This window comes from Myodes glareolus, chromosome 9, assembly GCF_982192425.1.
Source record: "Myodes glareolus chromosome 9, mMyoGla1.1, whole genome shotgun sequence".
In the NCBI taxonomy this organism is placed as follows: Eukaryota; Metazoa; Chordata; class Mammalia; order Rodentia; family Cricetidae; genus Myodes; species Myodes glareolus.
In genome coordinates this window covers 103,239,412-103,258,453 of record NC_142034.1, presented here as the reverse complement: position 1 = coordinate 103,258,453, position 19,042 = coordinate 103,239,412, and the positions used below count along the sequence as shown (strand labels likewise).

Here is a 19,042-nt window from a genome sequence, read left to right as displayed (position 1 = left end):
CCTTTATTTTTCACTATGCTTACTGTTTATGCTATTCTCTCTCTCTCTCTCTCTCTCTCTCTCTCTCTCTGAGTATGAAGCACGTGATCATGTCTGGGTCATCAGCAAAACAAGCCAACAGAGAATTTTCGAGAACTGTCATTGGCTTTACAAGACAAATCAATGAGTTCACATTTTTACACTTACAATCAAACCACATAACCTGCTTGGGGAGCTTTGTGATACTTTTTCTGGAAATGAATCTCCAGGCAATCAGATAAGCATAGCCAGGCATGCTCACTGGGCCTAAGAGTTCTCTGCAAGGGAACTAGAGAAAACAGCAGATGGAGGAACTGTTGAAACAAGGGAGGATCCTTGGCAAGGTCTTTCATGACATTTACAGAGGACAAGGGGTAGAGTTCAGGAGCAGACTACTTGCTTCCATTGTTCAAGGCCTGGTTCAAACCCTAGCATCACAAAATCAAACAGTACAACCCCCACAGTCATATCCATGTAAATGAAAGACTAAAAGGAGGGACTTGGGCTGAACCTCAAACATAGATCAAGACTTTGAGGTCAGTATGACACATGAGCTTTAATGGGCCTTTACTGGGTTGTAGCACGCTTGTTCTGGGAAACAAGTGTGTGTGAGGGGAGTGATACTGGAATGTACTAATTGTGTCAACACAAGAGCAGGAGACAGAGGGAACTGATGACAGAACATGTTTGACTTTGAGGATCACCAAGGACTCTGGTATTCAGAGGGGAATGGGAGGCAACAATCTTGACTTTGACTTTCAAAGGACGACATTACACACTGAGAACGAACTGCAGACCCTAAGGGAGAAGCAAATGGCACAACAAGAGGTGGACTGAAGTGATCCAGGTGAAAGACAGCAGCAGCACAGACCCAGCCACTGGAGTAGAGCAGGGAGATAGGTGGTCCGCTGACATTGGACAAGAAGAGCTGAGGGACATTGACCAATAGAATTGGAATGTGAGAGAAAGAGGAGGTCAAAATGAGCCCCGGATCTGAGGCAGCAAGATAGTACTGTGACCAGCTGAGATACAGTACCAAGATAGTACTGTGACCAGATCCTGTCAGACTCAAAAGGAATAGGAAGTTAGGTTCCTACAATGAAATATTCTGGTAGCTAACACACAATTTTCTTGCTAACACTCCACCGGTTGTTCATCAGTGGGTCTCTCTGCCTGAAGGCCAGCAATCTGCAATCTCTGCATCTCCCTTTTAATAATTTTGCATAGGTAAGCACTGCTGCTTTCATTTTATCCAGAAGGGAACTGAGGCTCAGAGGTGAAGCAATTTATTTAAGGCCACATAGCTGCGAAGGAGCAAAGGAGGACCTCATCTGCATTGTCCCTGAGGCTTCTTCTACATGGTCAGTTACCCCTCATAAAAAAGCAGATCCTGGGATAGAAGCAGTCAGAATGGGAGAGGGAAGAGCCATAGCAGCCTGTTGGAACAAGACATGAGGTCAAATAAAATAGTCTCCCTTTGTGGGTTCCAGAGAACAAGCGGGATCCAATGGGACTAACATCTGTGCCATAATGCGCCTCTGTACCTGGGCCACAGAAAAGATGGGACAGAGTGTATGGACAATTCATCTGGGCACATAGTGAGCCATGTGTGGCCTCTTCAGGAAAGCTCTATGGGCTTGGCCTCCCTGTTGTATCTTTTGACCCATAAACCAACACTTCATGCTGAGGCAAGAGAGGCTTTTTGCAACACAATCAAGCCAGCCAGCTTTACAAAAGCTCACTGCATTACCTGAGGATAAACTCTATTCTTTCTCTACCCACAGGACCTACAAGGCTTCCTCTCCAACTTCTCACCACCATTACCCTCTACAGTCCTGCACCCACATCCACATGCAGCCCTCAGTCGGTTGGTTGCCCTGACGTCCAGCCAGGTCAGCTGCTCTCAAAGCACTGGGCATAGCAGCCATCTATCTAACTTTAGTTCTGTGATTCTGTGGTGGGCAGTTATCTCCTGATATGGGAGCTTTGTGCTTGTGTTTGTTCCTCTCACATAGTAAGGCACAGCAGGTGGGGGTTCCTAGATACCCCTTTTTGCTGTGATCACACTATATCTAGTTTCCTGGTATTTACAGAGTCCTTGTATGACACAGCATATACTACTATGGCTGTAGGACACACAGGGGCTGCATATGATGTTAGTAGAGCAGGCTGAGGGCAGAGGAATGCAGATCCACTTCTAACCCCAACCCCAAATAACAACCAGTACCCTGGAGTCTTGGAATTTATGAAACGGTGGCTATTCAGTCAACTAAGAAGAAAACTGGGTCCTCAGAGGGAGTAGGCCTGAGCCAGGACCTCTGTGGGTCCGGGCATTGGTCTGGGACATCAAAGTAATAGGTAGGAACCTGGAACCTCTGTGGGTCCATGCATGAGTCTGGGACCTGTGAGGGAGTAAGCAGGTCCTCTGCGATTCTGAGCCCACACTAGCCTGGGACCTCCGAGGCAGTAGACCAAAGCCAGAAACCTTTCCAGGTCCAACTCCAACCCAGGAACTTCTGCAGGAGGAGATCCAGACCAGGATTTACAGATCCAGGTAAAAGCTGGTAAGCTAGACCACAGCTGCCCCAAGGCAAGGAACTCCATCTTGGGCAACAAATTCCACAGGAGTGGGTCTGAACAAGTCACCTAAGACAGAGAAGGCCAGAGGAAACAAGCTCCACTGGGAGCAGAAGCCAGGAGCAAATCCAGTTCTGGAAGCCAACCCAGTCCTGGGATACTGGCAGATCAGGACTGAGTCAGCAACCAGATCCAGAGTCAGAGATCTCCACTGGAATAGATACAGGGGAGTAACCACTGAGCGAGTGAGCCAGAGCCAGGGACTGCTGAGGGTCTGGGCGTGAATCTGGGACTTTCAAGGGAGTAGACCTAAGCCAGGACCCTGGTGGATCTGGGTGTGAGTCTAGGACATCCCAGGAACTAGGTCTGAGCCAGGACCTCTCCCACTCTGGGCGTGAGTGAACCTGGGTCCTCCAAGGGAATAGGCAGGAACCAGAGATCTCGGCAGGGGCCAGACGTGAGTCTGGGTCCTCAGAGAGAGTAAGCCTGAGCTAGGACCTCTGTGGGACTGGGCATTGGTCTGGGACATCAAAGGGAATAGGCAGGAACCTGGAACCTCTCCGGGTCCGAGCATGAGTCTGGGACCTCTGAGGGAGTAAGCAGGTTCTCTGTGATTCCGGGCGCACCCAAGCCTGGGATGTCCAAGGCAGTAGACTGGAGCCAGAAATCTTTCCAGGTCCAATTCCAAGCCAGGGACTTCTGCAAGAGGGGTTCCATCACAGGGTTTACAGAAACAGGGCAAATCTGGCAACCTAGGCCAAAGTAGGCCTGAGACAGCAAACCAAAAGGGAGCAGAGCAAAGCACAGGAGCGTTGAGCTATCTCCAGGAACATGGAGTAACCAACAGAGTAACTAGAACTGTGACACTGACTGTACCAAGGGGAACAAACATCTGAGCTTTGGATTAACTGGCACCTAGAAGATTATTCAACAGAATCTCAAACAGCCCCAGCCACACCTATTAGAAGAAAAGATGAGTAGAAATGGTAAGAATGCATGCAACACAGCAAAAAGCAACACAACACCAGTAAAACATAAAGACCCTACAACAGCAAGACATGAACAACCAAATATGGATGAAGCAGAAGAAAATGACCTAAAAAATAACTTCAAGAGAATGTTTGAAACTCTTAAAGATGAAATGAGAAATTCCCTTAAAGAAATGGAGGAAAAGACAAACAAAAAATTGGAAGACATCAGCAAATCACTTACAGAAAAACAAGAAAAGAAAAATCAAACGTATGAAAGAAACTAATCAGGACTTGAAAACTGAAATAGAGACAATAAAGAAAACACAATCCGGAGGAATTATAAAAGCAGAAATCATGAGAAAAAGATCAGGAACCACAAATGTGAGCATGAACAGCAGAATACAAGAGAGGGAGGAGAGACTCTCAAGCGCTGAAGATACAATAGAGGAAATAGACTCATCAGTTAAAGAAAACATTAAATCTAATAAAAGCTTAACCCAAACTATCCAGGAAATATGGGACACTATGAAAAGACCAAATCTAAGAATAATAGGTATAGAAGAAAGTGAAGAAGTTCAACTCAAAAGCATAGAAAATATATTTAACAAAATCATAGAAAAAAAACTTTTCCACCTAAAGAAAGATATGCCTATGAAGATACAAGAAGCTTACAGAACACCAAATAGACTGGATCCAAATAAAATATCCTCTTGCCACATAATAATCAAAACACTAAACATACAGAGTAAAGAAAGCATATTAAGAGCTGCAAAGAAAAAAGGCCAAGTAACATATAAAGGCAGACTGTCAGAATTACACCTGATTTCTCATTGGAGACAATGAAAGCCAGAGATCGTGGTCAAACGTTATGTAGACATTAAGAGATCATGGATGCCAGCCCAGACTACTATACCCAGCAAAATGATCAATCACTGTAGAAGGACAAAACAAGATATTCCATGAAAAATCGAGATTTCACCAATACCTAGCCACAAACCCAGCCCTACACAAAATACTAGAAGGAAAACTCCAATCCAAGGAAGTTGGCTACACCAACAGAAACACAGACAATTGATGGGAAGGGAAAAACGCACAAATTAACATCGCCAACAATGAAAACTAAATTAACAGAAGATAGCAATCACTGGTCATTAATGTCCCTTAATGTGAATGGACTCAACTTACCTATAAAAAGGCACAGGCTAACAGATTGGACACGAAAACAGAATCCATCTTTCTGCATACAAGAAACGCATCTCAACCTCAAAGACAGACATCGTCTCAGAGTAAAGGGTTGGGAAAAAAATATACCAATCAAATGGACCTAAGAAACAAGTGGGTGTAGTTATCCTAATATCTAACAAAATAGACTTCAAGCTAAAATCAGTCAAAAGAGACAAAGAAGGCCATTTCATATTAGTCACAAGTAAACTCCATCAAGAGGAAATTTCAATACTAAACATCTATGCCCCAAACACAAGGAAACCCTCATATGTAAAAGAAACACTTTTAAAGCTTAAATCATACATTAAACCCCACACACTAATAGTGGGAGACTTCAACACTCCCTTCTCACCACTGGACAGGTCAGTCAGACAAAAAAATGAACAGAGAAATAAGAGAACTAACAGATGTTATGACTCAAATGGACTTAACAGACATCTATAGAATATTCCATCCAAACAGAAAATAATATGCCTTCTCAGCACCTCATGGAACCTTCTCAAAAATTGACCACATACTCAGAAACAAAACAAACCTCAACAAATACAAAATAAATTGGAATAACCCAATGTACCTTCTCAGATCACCATGGTATAAAACTAGAAGTCAACAGAAATACTAATTCCAGAAAACCCACAAACACATGGAAATTAAACAATGCTCACCTGAATCATCAATGGGTCAAGGAAGAAATAAAGGGAGAAATTAGAAACTTCCTAAAATTCAACGAAAATGACCATACAACATATCCAAATTTATGGGACACAATGAAAGCAGTGTTAAGAGGTAAATTCAAAGCACTAAACGCTTACATAAAAAAGCTGGAAAAATCCGACACTAGTGAATTAACAGAACATTTGAGAACTTTAGAACAAAAAGAAGAAAATTCACCTAAGAGAACTAGACAGCAGAAAATAAATTGAGAGCTAAAATCAACAAAATAAAAACAAAGAAAACAATTCAAAGAATCAATGAGACAAAGAGTTGGTTCTTTGAGAGAAAATCAACAAAATAGACAAACCTTTATCCACACTAACACAAAGGCAGAGAGAGAATACCCAAATTAACAAAATCAGAAATGAAAAGGGGGATATAACAACAGACACGGAGGAAATATAGAGAATCATCAGGTCATGTTTCAAAAACTTGTGCTCCACAAAACTGGAAAACATAATGACAACCCCAGCAGCACAGATACTGAGAGAAACAATTAATAAATGGGAAGCTTCTGTAAAGCAAAGGACACGGTCAACAAGACAAAATGACTGCCTACAGAATGGAACAAGATCTTCACTAACCCCACATCAGACAGAGGTCTCATCTCCAAAATATATAAAGAATTCAAGAAATTGGTCACCAAAAGAACACATAATTCAATAAAAAAAAATGAAGTACAGACCTAAACAGAGAACTCTCAACAGAGGAATCTAAAATGGCTAAAATACACTTAAGGAAATGTTCAACATCCTTAGTCATCAGAGAAATGCAAATCAAAACAACTCTGAGATTCCATCTTACACCTGAAAGAATGGCCAAGACCAAGAATATTGATGACAACTTATGCTGGAGAGACTGTGGGGAAAAGGGAACACTTCTGCATTGCTAGTGGGAATGCAAGCTGGTACAGCCCCTTTGGATGTCAGTGTGGCGATTTCTCAGAAAATTAGGAAACAACTTTCCTCAAGACCCAGTAATACCACTTTTGGGTATATATCCAAAGGATGCTCAATCGTGCCATAAGGGCATGTGCTCAGCTATGTTCATAGCAGCATTGTTTGTCATAGCCAGAACCTGGAAACAACCTAAATGCCCCTTGACCAAAGAATGGATAAGGAAAATGTGGTACGTTTACACAATGGAGTACTACACAGCAGAAAAAAAAATAACGACAGCTTGAATTTTGCAGGAAAATGGATGGAGCTAGAAAACATTATTTTTAGTGAGGTAACCCAGACACAGAAAGACAATTATCACATGTACTCACTTATAGGTGGTTTTTAAACATAAATCAAAGAAAGTCAGCCTACAAACCAGAGAACTTAGACAATGAGGACATTAAGAGAGACTTACATAGATCTAATCTATATCAGAAGTAGAAAGTAGAAAAAGACAAATAGAAGAAGTAGGAGGAGAGGAGGAGGAGGAAGAAGAAGAAGAGGAGGAGGAGGAGGAAAAAGAAGAAGAAGAAGAAGAGGAAGAGGAGGAGGAGGAGGAGAGGACTGAAAAAGCCATGAGAATTAATGTGTGCTAGATGCAGGCACACTGTAAAATGAAAGAAAGATAGGACAGATGACACAGCTCAGTCACGGTAAGGTTGAGACCTGGAGGTTGGTGGGCCAGAATGCTGGTTCCCTAAAGTCTCTTTCCTTCTTGTTCTTCCCTTACTCAGTAGACATAGCCTATACTGAAAACAGCTCTCAACCTCTGCCCCATGCCAGCCTCCTATTCAGGAGAACAAGGGAAGCTTCAATTAGGGCAGAGCCCATGCACCTTCCCAGGGTGTGAGCACACCTTTGCTGTCCTTGGTGGAAGCAAGCATACCTTTAGTATGGTACCTGCCATGCAGGACCGAAGCCTCAGGACTTGTCAGCAGACTCTTGCTGCTGCTGCTGCTAGAGTTCTCCAAGGTTGTGTTTCCTATCAGAGCAACAAGGTCAATAAATACTTGTTATGTCACACTTCTTGCTGTGCAGAGTCGGCATTTCCTTAAGCCTACCAGATCTTATCACGGTATATAAAACTGCACCAATCCCAAACCTCTCCCCTAGCTTTTCAACTTGTCATGAAGACAGAAACTTCAATCACTCAGCTATCATTCAAGCACTCCAGGGTCAGCTTTATAGCAATCTTCTGTGTACTTTGAAGTATTATGATCTTCAATATTACAACCACCAAAATAATTTTAAACAAACAACAACAAAAGTCAGACAACAACATGGTAGCAGCAGGTTTAAAAACCCTCCATTCTGAGTTTTTTGAATGTCATTTTCTTTAGCAAAAGACATAATTTGCAGTCAGGATGGGTAAAGTGAGCCAGCCATTCCTTTCTTAATGGCCAACTACCCAAAAAGGCTCAGTTAAGTGATCTCAACTAGCAACTAATCAATTAAAATTGATAAGTGAAATACTTTTAACCTTTATTTCAGCAGGGTCCTTCCTTGGGGAAGGAACAAAGGAATATAAATTCCCAGCATAAATTTAATTCCATTTCACAGATACAACATTGTGATGGGAGACTTCTCCCTCTCTGCAAGGATCAAATCAGAGAAAGACGGGTCCTCAATCAATTCTAGCCTTACAGAAATCACTGTTGCTGCTTTTCAGGGTAAAGGGTCAAAAGAGACAGGCAAAGAGGGTCTTAATTTCTTTATTTCTCTAACACATAGGGAGATGAAAGCACAAACAAGAGAAATGCCAGGAAAAGAAAAAAGAATCAGTGAGGTACTCTTCTACCTACATCCTGGTCACTTAGTGAGAGGGGCCCACAAGCTGGGCATCCTGGTGTACAATTCTCCAGTGTGCTGAGCCACTAGCTTCGCAGATTAGAATTAGACTGTGGCTGTGGCTTCCAAGGCTTCTCTCACCCAGTCACCAAAGTAAAACTCGCCATCTCTCTGCCTTTTTCCTTTTCAAGTAGTAAGGACAGAAGCTGGAACCTTGTGTAAGTGAAGAAAGGCTTTCCAAGAGTCCTCTACCTGTAACCACTCCCATTTCCCCCCCTGAGATGGGGTTTCTCTGTGTGGCCCTTGCTGTTCTAGAACTTGCTCTGCAGACCACGGGTGGGGGTGGGGGGCTTGAACTCAGAGATCTGCCGCCTGCCAAGTGTTGGGACTAAAGGCATGTGCCACAATGCACAGCAACCATCCCCATTTTACAGCAGGAAAAACAGAGGCTGTGGTGGAGGAGAAAGAGTAAGGCAGAGCTGGCTTGAAAGCTAACACTGGTTTAGTCATGTGAAACCAGCTCACATGACTACTCACTGCACTATATACACTGAAGATTGGAGGAATTTATTTTATATAAATTATGCATCAGAAAAGATGTTTTGAATAGTTGGACTACAGAATGGCACCTGCTTCTTCTGTTTGCCTACTCTATGCCTCTATTTTGAGAGTATCCTCTTTGGTCTCCTTCCTCACACTTAGGATTCAGAATTAACCCTGTTTCCTTAGCAGAGGCTCCTGATAGTTCTTTAATCATTGTGTGGTTTGAAGAAAGCCCACTGTCCAATCTGGGCCACTGAGAGCTGTGTAAGAAAGCAGATGGAGCAAGTCATGAGGAACAAACAAGCAATAAGCAGTACTCCTCCACGGCTTCTGCTTCAGTTCTGGCCTTGAGTTCCTGCCCTGACTTCCTTCAATGATAGACTGTGATGTAGAAGCTAAATAAACCCAAGTTGTTATTGGTCACCATGTTTTATTACAGCAATAGAAACCCTTACTAAGACAATGGTCAATACATTTCAAGGTTATGGGCCAAGCACATATCTTTCTGATTTGCAAAGCCCCCATTCTTACCTAAATATTGGTGACTTGTTTGGGGGTTTGTTGTGTCTTTTCATTTTGATAGTTTGCTTTTTACAGACTTCCTTTAGGCTTCAAGAGACTCCTTGTTCTACTGGACTCGAACAAAAACCCTTTAAATCCACAATACTAGAAAGGCCAGTGCTGTCCTCATCCTGTCAATGAGGGCCTGCTCTCACCGGACCGCCTATTGTCTAGCACTAACCTTTCAGCAGGGTCAATGGCATGCAGTACGGACTGCACGCTGTGCATACTCCTACCCCTGCTGCAGTACGGACTGCACGCTGTGCATACTCCCACCCCTGCTGCAGTACAGACTGCACGCTGTGCATACTCCCACCCCTGCTGCAGTACAGACTGCACGCTGTGCATACTCCCACCCCTGCTGCAGTACGGACTGCACGCTGTGCATACTCCCACCCCTGCTGCAGTACGGACTGCACGCTGTGCATACTCCCACCCCTGCTGCAGTACGGACTGCACGCTGTGCATACTCCCACCCCTGCTGCAGTACGGACTGCACGCTGTGCATACTCCCACCCCTGCTGCAGTACGGACTGCACGCTGTGCATACTCCCACCCCTGCTGCAGTACGGACTGCACGCTGTGCATACTCCCACCCCTGCTGCAGTACGGACTGCACGCTGTGCATACTCCCACCCCTGCTGCAGTACGGACTGCACGCTGTGCATACTCCCACCCCTGCTGCAGATGATGAGTAGAGCAGTGTCCTATACCCCCTTGCCCATGGGGCAAAACAAGATGGCCAACTCACTCAGATCCAAGACATCATCTGTTTTGATCAGGTCGTCCTCCCGAGTCAGTGGCAATTGGGTCTCAGGTTCCCCACGCAGCTGCAGTGACAGGGAACGCAGCATGAAGAACACCCGGATGGCCTGGATAGAGCAGACAAAGAGGAGAGTGGGGTTCCAGGAGTGTTCTGGAGAGGTGCACTGCATGAAGGCATTTCATGGTGACTCTTGGTTAATGGGAAAAAACGAGGGGGCAAAACACAGGCCAGCCTTGAAGTATAGTGGCCTGAAAATAGAAAGAGGATACTTCAGGCTTGGGGAGCAGCCTGCTTCAGTCCACAATAGGTGAAGGCCCAGGTCACTTTACTAGGCACCTGCCATTTGGTCAGGACCTGTCCCCAAGGGTTGTATGACCTTAAACACACATCTCCTGCCTGCTGGCTTGCCCATTCCATAGCCAACAAATAGCTAAGACTTAGGGAGGTAAGGAGTGCTGCCTGAGACAGTGCTTCAAGGAAGGGCTACTACCTCCCTGCTTCTCCATCTGAGCTAGTAGGCCTGGGAGACAGAAATCACCAGGATGTGTGCCAGTTCTATCTAGTAAATATGGGCACAAGACAAGAGAGTAATGTGCATGTAAGCTTTAGATATGGCTAGACTCACTGAAAGTCCAACTCCCATCTTAAGTCTTCCACCTCTTAGGAGGAGGCCTTAGGAGGAGGAGAGTGACAGAGACAGGACAGTAAGGCCTGATACCTGGCCAAATGGACAGCAATGTCCTCAGGACCCCTCAGGCTTTCCCAGTTCATCTCAGGGGCAGAGAATGCTTGTCAGCACAAGCATCCCTGTCCCATGGAAAAGGGGTCTGTCAGCATCCAGTATGGCCGCCAGGCATGTCCTGAGAGCAGAGAAAAGGCCACATCACCAGCTGCCAGTGACATCTGTGCAAAAGCAGTCCTTAGCCCCAGAATCACACTAGCCACTAACCAGAGAGCCCAGAAGCACAGGGTAAGCCACAGGTCAGGGAATCCCTTGTCCCAGGTCTCTCCCTGACATGGAATGGTGGGCTCCTTTGGGACACAGCTCCAGAGCAAACAGACAAGGTCAGCATTGCCCTCTACCCTATTGTGGTGGATAAGACACAGTAATCCCTAACTCTCTGGCTATGTTACCACCCTGAGACAAGGCTGGAGGGCACAGACAGCACAGACCTGCAGAAAGGGGTTGCCGTTCAGACCCTTGGTAGATACCACTATCTACATAAAGGAGTGTCAGGGCAAACCATTGTGGATTCATGCAGATGAATTCTTGTTCGTGGTAAAGGTGGTGACAGTTCTGTGTTAAATAAAGGGAGAATACCCTTTATTTGCAGGGAACTTTCAATAAAAGAGAGGGGACATAGTCTCACCTTCAAGCGGCTGGAGAGGTATTACATCCTGCTGGCCCATGCAGTGAGTATCTTTGATTAGCTACCAATGCCCCAATCCTGCCTTAAGGCAGAATTTCTACTTGTGTAGAAATTCTGAAAGTCCCGCACAGTCCTGGCCTCATCTTAAGAAATACAGCCTTCAGAGTCAGAGTGGCGTGCAGGACAAAGCAGCTCCCCACCATGCTGGTGGGGGTGCATAAGAATCTAATCTAAATGTTCTTAGCAGATTTTCAATTCTAGTCTTCATAAGACAGCTGCACCAACTGGGAGAGACAGAAGTGTGGTTCTATTAAAAAAAAAATCAAGAGATCCTATCTAGTAAGCACCTACTATGTGCTGGGCTTTAAGGGTTATGTATTATAAATTTAGGACTACAGGAGCAAGAATAGATGCTGAGAGGGCAGTGTAATCTTGGCCCAGTTGTTAAGAGGTTGAGCTGAGCCTCTGTAATGTCAGACACATATGACATAGCGTAGTACACCAGAAAATCCCATCCCTGTGCCAGCCCAGAGCAGACGGTAATAAAACGTGAAGGGGGAAATGGGTGCCACTGGGATTATCTGACAGTGTGAGCTCTCAAGTAAGTAGTTACAATTTAGGGATGAGGAGAAAGAAGGGGCCTATTGTAGGCATGTCCCCGTCATGGGCAAGATTTATGATTGTACAGGTTTCTGATGGCAAAGACTCCTAGCAAGGCCGTGGCTGAGATGGGGAAATAGAAACTCATGCTGTTTTCTGTAGCCTTGGAAGACTGAGATTTTCCAAGGAGTCGATTAGTTGGGAATTTGGCTCTCAATGTAGGCCTTTAGGTAAAACATGTGTCTTTGCTCTACAAATATTGAATGCTGATATTCTCAGGAATACAAATAAAAAATAAAGTCATTTAAAATATAAAATAGAATATAAACCATATAAAATACTATTTCAAATAGCAATTTTCAAAGGAAAAGCACACACACAAGAAGTCCATGTACAAGGACAAAAAGAGGTGAGTCTTACAGGGCAAGGTGCTCCTCACTGCAAAAGTGGGCTCCCAAGATGGCTGCACAGGGCAGGCATGCTGTCCTGCTCCATGGTCCCTTCCTACCACTACCCTGCAGACATTAACAGCTCCCTCTCACCACTCACAGCCATTCAGCATTGTGTGGGGCCAAGAGCGTCACCTCATTTGCTCCCCCTTTTTATTGAGACAAGGTCTATGTAGCCCTGGTTGTCCTGGAACTTACTCTGTAGACCAGGCTGGCCTTGAACTCACAGAGATTCATCTGCCTTTGTCACTCGAGTCCTGGGGTTAAGGGTGTGCACTACCATGCCCAGCCTATCATTTGAGCTTCTTAATGACCCTGGTGGCCCCCATCTGACAGAGAAACTGGAGCCCAGGGTTGTTAGACTGGCTGCTCAGGGGAGCTCCAAGCCTGTGTTCTTCTGACTACATTTCTTGGTCTTCCAAAGATTCAGGGCTTGGGACCTGGATTTCTATCAAGTGATCTTCTTTTCTTTGCTAAATCAAGATACAAAATTTTAAAGTCATAACCAAAAGGAGTAAGAAATGATTACTGTTTCAGATCCTGGAAGGCAGAAGATCAAATTTCACAAGGGAAGGCAGTTGACCGAGTTCTAATATGCAGAAGAAACTTCCATTTCTTAGCTTCTGTGAATCTGGAAGCTAACCATACTCAGTATTTGGAGAACCAGGCTTTGGAGGGGAAGGTCTGGAGTCAGAAGGATCTCAGCTCCAAGTGGGGCTGAGTGAGCATAGGAATTCCCTGAGTCTAGAGCTCTGGGGAGAGGTGCAGGAGTCCCCAGTGAGGGTGCACCATGGTACAAGTGGTAGTCTGAGCCTTGGGCCGGCCCTGGGACAGTAGCTCAGTTCATCTCTGCTGGCTTCCTTGCCACATTTGCAAGCTGCTGGGGTTAGGAGACAGTCATTCAGGTTAGAAGGCCACCAGGGCCATGGAAACAGCTGTGGAAGTCAGTCATCCTGAACAGGATTGAAGCAGGGTGATGTAGGCCCAGCCCAGAGGGAAAGCAAGTGGTGATGTTAGAGATGTACAAAAAACATCCATACCCTTTGAACCAGAAATTCTGCTTCTGGGAACTTCTCCTAAAGAAATAATTCAAAAGAAAGAAAACATTGCGTTTATGAAATAGCTCTTATAGTTTAGTTGAAAAAAAAAAAAGTATAGCGGAAGTACCCCACTCTGGCTAATGGAAAGACACCCCAGGAACAGGGCAAAGTCTCCTGGAAAATCTTTATGTAGTTCTGAGGAATCACTTATAAAACCATCAGACAGGTGAGGCAGAGGAAGAAGAATCAGAAGTTTAAGGTTATCCTTGGCTATAAAGTGAGCTCAAGGTCAGCCTGAGCTATGTGAAACCTGTCTACAAAATAAACAAAGAAAAAAAAATCCTCCATTGTGGACTGGAGGTGATGTCACTGGTAGCATGCACGAGGCTCTGAGACTCATATCCAGAGCTTCAAAAACACCACCGCTATAGAGAACTCGCACTGCAGCAGAAGAGAGAAACAGATGGTGAAAGAGAGACTGTGGCGGAGATACCCTGTGCCAGTGTGAGAGGAGGAGTTTGCAGACAAAGGAGGAGAAGCAAAAAATGTCTGCAAATATTGAAATTATGGAAAAAATTTCCTTCCTTTCAAAATGTTGAGATGTGACTGAACTTTCTTCAGTGTGTAACACATAGCCAAAGAATGAAGCAAAAGTGTCTCATTTCCTTGAGGTCAATAGTGACAAACACAAAAACTGCTGTTCTTTACAGGAAATAGAATGTGGGGACACATCTAAAATTCCAGATATCTTGGGGGCTGAAGTAGGAGGATCGTAAATCTGATGCCAGCCTGGCCGACTTAATGAGACACTGTCTCGAAACAAAGTTTAGAAAGGAGGCAGAACACTCACTGAGTGTGTCCACTGCCCTGGTTCCATCCCTGGTACAAAAACAAAACTTCAGCACAAGGACCTCTGTTTCATACTGGCTTCCCAGATAGTATATGAAGATGGCTATTGCTTCAATTCAGATTTTAATATCTGCCAGAGCCCCCTGCTGGCTCTTTCCTCTGTACGAAGTTTAGCAGACTGTGAGTAAAGTCCTCTTGGTCATCAGGGACACCAGCACACACCACTGGTGTGTCTATTCCGCCAGAAACTCTACAGCCAAAGTGTCAGCTAAGGGGGCTCAGGAGAACTTTATGCTCAGGGAAGTTAAGTAATGTTCCCAAGGTCACACAAAATAGGGCTTAACCTCTGCGGGCCTGACTCATGAACCTATAGTTTTTCTTAGCCACTTCTTCTGACTGCCCCTACATGAATGGGAATAGCCCAAATTCCAAGTTTCGATTCATTCATTTTCCCTGGGCCCCAAGAACTCTGATGACTTTTATTTCAGCAAGGCTGGCATGACTCAGGGGTACTTTTGGTATTTTTGGTCTTATACTAGAAAAAAAAATTGTATTGTGTGTACTTGTGGAGGTCAGAGGACAGCTTGCAGGAGTCTGTGGTTTGCTCAGGGGACTGGGAATGTGTGTTGCTTAAAGATACAAGGTCCCCACTTCCTCTGCTGCCCCTGAGCACGTGATTAAAAGTGCCAGCAGGGTGAAGGAGGTTGCAGAGGCCTCTTGTCTGAGGCACACCCCACTTTATGTGCTTCCTGAAATTCTGAAGTGAAACCCCTCCGATGCTCTGGCCACAAGTAGACCAAGGAAGAAGATGTGGTAGTCATCTGGATGCCTCTAAATGATCTATTCATAGTCACATCTCCAGGGAATGATTTTCTAGGAAAAGGCAGTGTTGCTTTCTAAGAAAGAAACTGAGATCTTACGCAGGAGATAAAATACTGTGAAGAGCCTGACTGAGGCTGCTTCCTAGAGTGGCCACCTCAGAAAAAAAAAGTGCTGATAAGGGGATCACCCTCTGCTGCTTCTGAGAACTTGGCTCTGTACACACGCTCTCCTGCCTCCTGGCCAGCATCATCCTCTCACTACCAGACACCTCACTAGTGTACTGCCTGGGGTTCTAAGACCTTGAAGTCGAGGTTCACACCCATCTCCCCTATACTGGGTGTTCTAGGTTCTGCTCCCCTATACTTCAAAGAAACTTGATGTGGCTTCCACTCAGGGTTTTGGCTACACTCTGCTCTGGTGCAGGTGGTCTGACAGCTGTCCACAGAGGTGCCAGTGGCCACAGAATCCCAATTTCCTATTTCCAAGGTCAACAGGCTTTGGAAAGTCATGTGTGGTAGTAGGTGTGTGTGAGGTGGTATTCTCTACAGGTGACTAGGCACATATTGGAGGCTGTCTTTAACTGACCTAGAGACCCTTTCCCTATGGCCCAGGAGAGGCCAGATCACACTTACCCGCCGCGTCTTCTCCACGTCACCACATGGCAGCCGCTTCACAAAATCAATGCCAGTCAGTGGAGTGCCCGTTGGGGGTAGGAGGATAGAAGCATCCATCATGAGATATTCCACATTCATGGGCTTTATCTAGGAGAGACAGACATCGCATGAAGCCTCAGAGAAGGGCTTACCTGTAGGCCTGGGTTAGACTGAGACTATGCTTCCAGTTTGCAAGATGAGTGGCAGGTCTTTTTCATTCTCCCAAGTTGTGGCTTTTCCTTTCATTTAAGCTAGGGGGCCTCAAGGCCACACAGTGCTGGCTGGCTGCCTTCCTTTGTAGGACACATTAAACATGGTTGTCTAGAGGCCTGAGCCCCTTTCTCATAATCCCTGTATTTCAGAGCAGGATGGCAGAGTCATGCTCCCACTCCAGGCTGCTCTTGGCATTGGCTTTCCAGCAGGGCCTCTCACAGTACCCATTGGCTGAAACTGCAGACCCTCTCCAGGAAATTCCCTCCATTCTGCTATGGGGGTGGGAGACAGCAGTGAGTCCCAGGGCCCATTACCCTTTAGCAATAACTCTGAGTTGCTAAGGGATATAAGAGTCCGACTTGGAGGTCTAGTTGCAGCCTGCCTCCTCCAAGTCCAAGAGCAGCACTCAGGACAACGTCACTTTAGTTAGCTCAGACGCCAATGTCTTAGGAGTAGCTAAGGACTGACTTCAGTTTTAGAGACTGGGGTGTGTCACCTTAGTTTTTCTGGAGAATGTCAAGTATTGTGCAGTGGAACATGCTATAAACACTGGAATAAAATAAGCAAACCTCAGGAAGCTTCCTGAGTGGGGCGGGGTGAGGAAAGGAGAACACATTTTTTGTTTATGGGCTTTGCACAAGGCCTCCTGCTGGGTATTTCACATCTGGCTGGGGCAACTCCGAAGTGTGGGACCCACTGCACAAATGATAGCCAGGTTCAAAATGTAAGTAACCTGCCCAAGGCCACAGAGTTAGGAAGCAATAAAAGAAACACAACAGGGGCTTCAGAGTTCTGACTTTTCCAAATCATAAATAACATGTAGAATTTACATTTCCAAGCTGCAAAGGGTACTAAGGATGGTCAGACTAGCGGAGGGAAGATGAATACCTACAGGGAGTGCCGACCTGGCACTGACAATCGGAAGCATGACAACAGGGGCTGTGTGGGCCAGTACGGTACAGGCACAGTCATGGCTACCCATATGCCACAAGGAGGTATGACTTTGAAAAGGTTCCACTGATGTCTCGGGGTGTAGTGTATAAAGATCTGGTGAAGGCCCTGCTGCCAGAGCCCTGGAGACAGGCTTGGAAGCCAGGGAGCCACTTAGCTGTGCTGCCTGTCTTTGTATTTCTGACACTTTAAACACTTTGGTTCATTACAAATGTCCCCATCACTTCATGCTTTGGTGAGTTATGTCCGTGAAAAAGCTCACTTATCATCTATTTATCTAGTACTACTTGGGGGCTGATGCTGGAAATGCAGAAAGACAAAATAGAAAGTGTCATTGCTACAGTATGTCCTCTGTGCTCCAGGGAGAGGCAGGGAGCAGCAGAGAGAACCACTCAGCCATGGAAGCCTGGCTCTGCCACTAGCAGGCTGGACAGACTTAGGGACATTACTCAGCCTCTCTGACTCCCATTTTCCTCATCTGCACAAAGGAGATAACGGCAACAGCTCTTTCAATAGGTAAAGACTCTGGACTGAAGTTCCAGGGAGACAGACAGACAGAGAGAGAGAGAGAGCGCAAATCCATTTTTTTTTTTTTAAAGAGCAATTCATTGCTGAACATTCTACAAACCAGATTGCTTAGAGGTTCTTGGCCATGGAAAACTGGAACATTGCAGACTTAGAGCCATGCATCTTTAGCTTTCTTAATAGCTTGTTGCTTGCTCACCTCTGTCTGACCACACATCCTTATGACTACCAGGTGAAACTTTTTGGGATGTGTTAATCTAACACACCATTAGCTTCTGCTAACCTCATAGCTAAGGATGCCATCAGATAGCATCTGAGACCCATAGTAGAAGCTTCCCACACTTTGCTGTAACCCATCACCCGATGTTCACATTGATGTATTTGAAAAGTGCTTGGATTCAAGATTTTGTTTTGTGACTACATGAAACCAGTTCCCTGTCAAAATATGTTTAGGGCAACCTGAGTATTGGACAGTCACTTATATTTAGCTCTAAAATAAACTCTCACTTATTCTTTTTAAGGTGAGAACTGTGATTTGTGTCAGATTTAATATATACAACATGTTCTTCATCCTAGCAGGAATGGAATCGGTCTTCACTAAAAGGACACCTCCTTTGACCAATACCCAGGTGACCCTAACTACCTTACAGACACAATGCTGTTGCCTCCTACAGCACTGGAGCAGCACTAAGGGCCTGTCCCTTCTCACACGGAAGAGGCTGATTTCCTAAGGACCAGTGGAGAACTGACATCAGTTGCAGGGTCTAGAGTTACTTTAATATTTCTGGAGAATGTTAAACATTGTTTAGGACACACCATGAATACTGGAGTAAAACAAGCAAAAACCAGGAAGCAGGGGAAAAGTGGACATCTGTACTTTTTCATGTGGGCTAGCATGAGGCTTGCTGCTGGGTAATCCACATCTGGCCAGGGCAGCTCAGAGGTATGTGCCCCGCTGTACAGATGACAGCCAGGCTCAAAATGTATCCTGTACAAGGGCACAGAGTTAGGAAGCAATAAAAGCAGACATCTCAGGGGCATGGGAATGAATATAATCTAAAGTTTTAGTGGTGGTGGTGATCAAATCTACCTCACTATCAGTCTTTGTCACTTGATCAGCAAGCTCCAGATGGGAGAGAGCCCTCCGTGAGTTTGTCAGGCACAAAGGTAGACACTAACCTCCATATTATCTGGCCCTGTACTTACTGTCATGCTCCTGTACTCATCCTCAAACATGTCCAAGAAAATCTCTTCTCCCTGCAAGGAAAAGGAGTGAAGAGAACATGAACACAGTACTCCAAATGCTGCACCTGGCTTTTGAGGCCATCTGTTTTCCATTATAAGTTCTTGTAAATCACCAGAAAGTAAAATACACACGTGAACGTGAGTACACACGTGTAGCTGAAAGGCCAAATATCAAATTGCACTGCTTAACATTCTCTTCCTCTTTGAAAGCACACTGAGCTA

At 45.1% G+C, this 19,042-nt stretch overlaps 1 protein-coding gene across 10 annotated transcripts in view; it reads right to left on the bottom strand.

Moving 5' to 3' along the window:
• Positions 1-19,042, bottom strand: part of Clec16a (C-type lectin domain containing 16A) — a 213,675-nt gene that overhangs the window by 105,687 nt on the left and 88,946 nt on the right. For 5 of the 10 annotated variants that reach the window (XM_085694565.2, XM_085694569.2, XM_085694561.2 and 2 more), the window contains 5 exons: positions 18,782-18,832; positions 15,866-15,994; positions 13,563-13,598; positions 10,089-10,209; positions 7,332-7,427 (listed from right to left, as the gene is read on the bottom strand). In XM_085694565.2, the coding sequence (XP_085550691.1) occupies positions 7,332-7,427; positions 10,089-10,209; positions 13,563-13,598; positions 15,866-15,994; positions 18,782-18,832 (433 nt within the window). The remainder of the gene's footprint in view (positions 1-7,331; positions 7,428-10,088; positions 10,210-13,562; positions 13,599-15,865; positions 15,995-18,781; positions 18,833-19,042) is intronic. The other 5 variants (XM_085694571.2, XM_085694564.2, XM_085694566.2 and 2 more) reach the window with 3 other exon arrangements.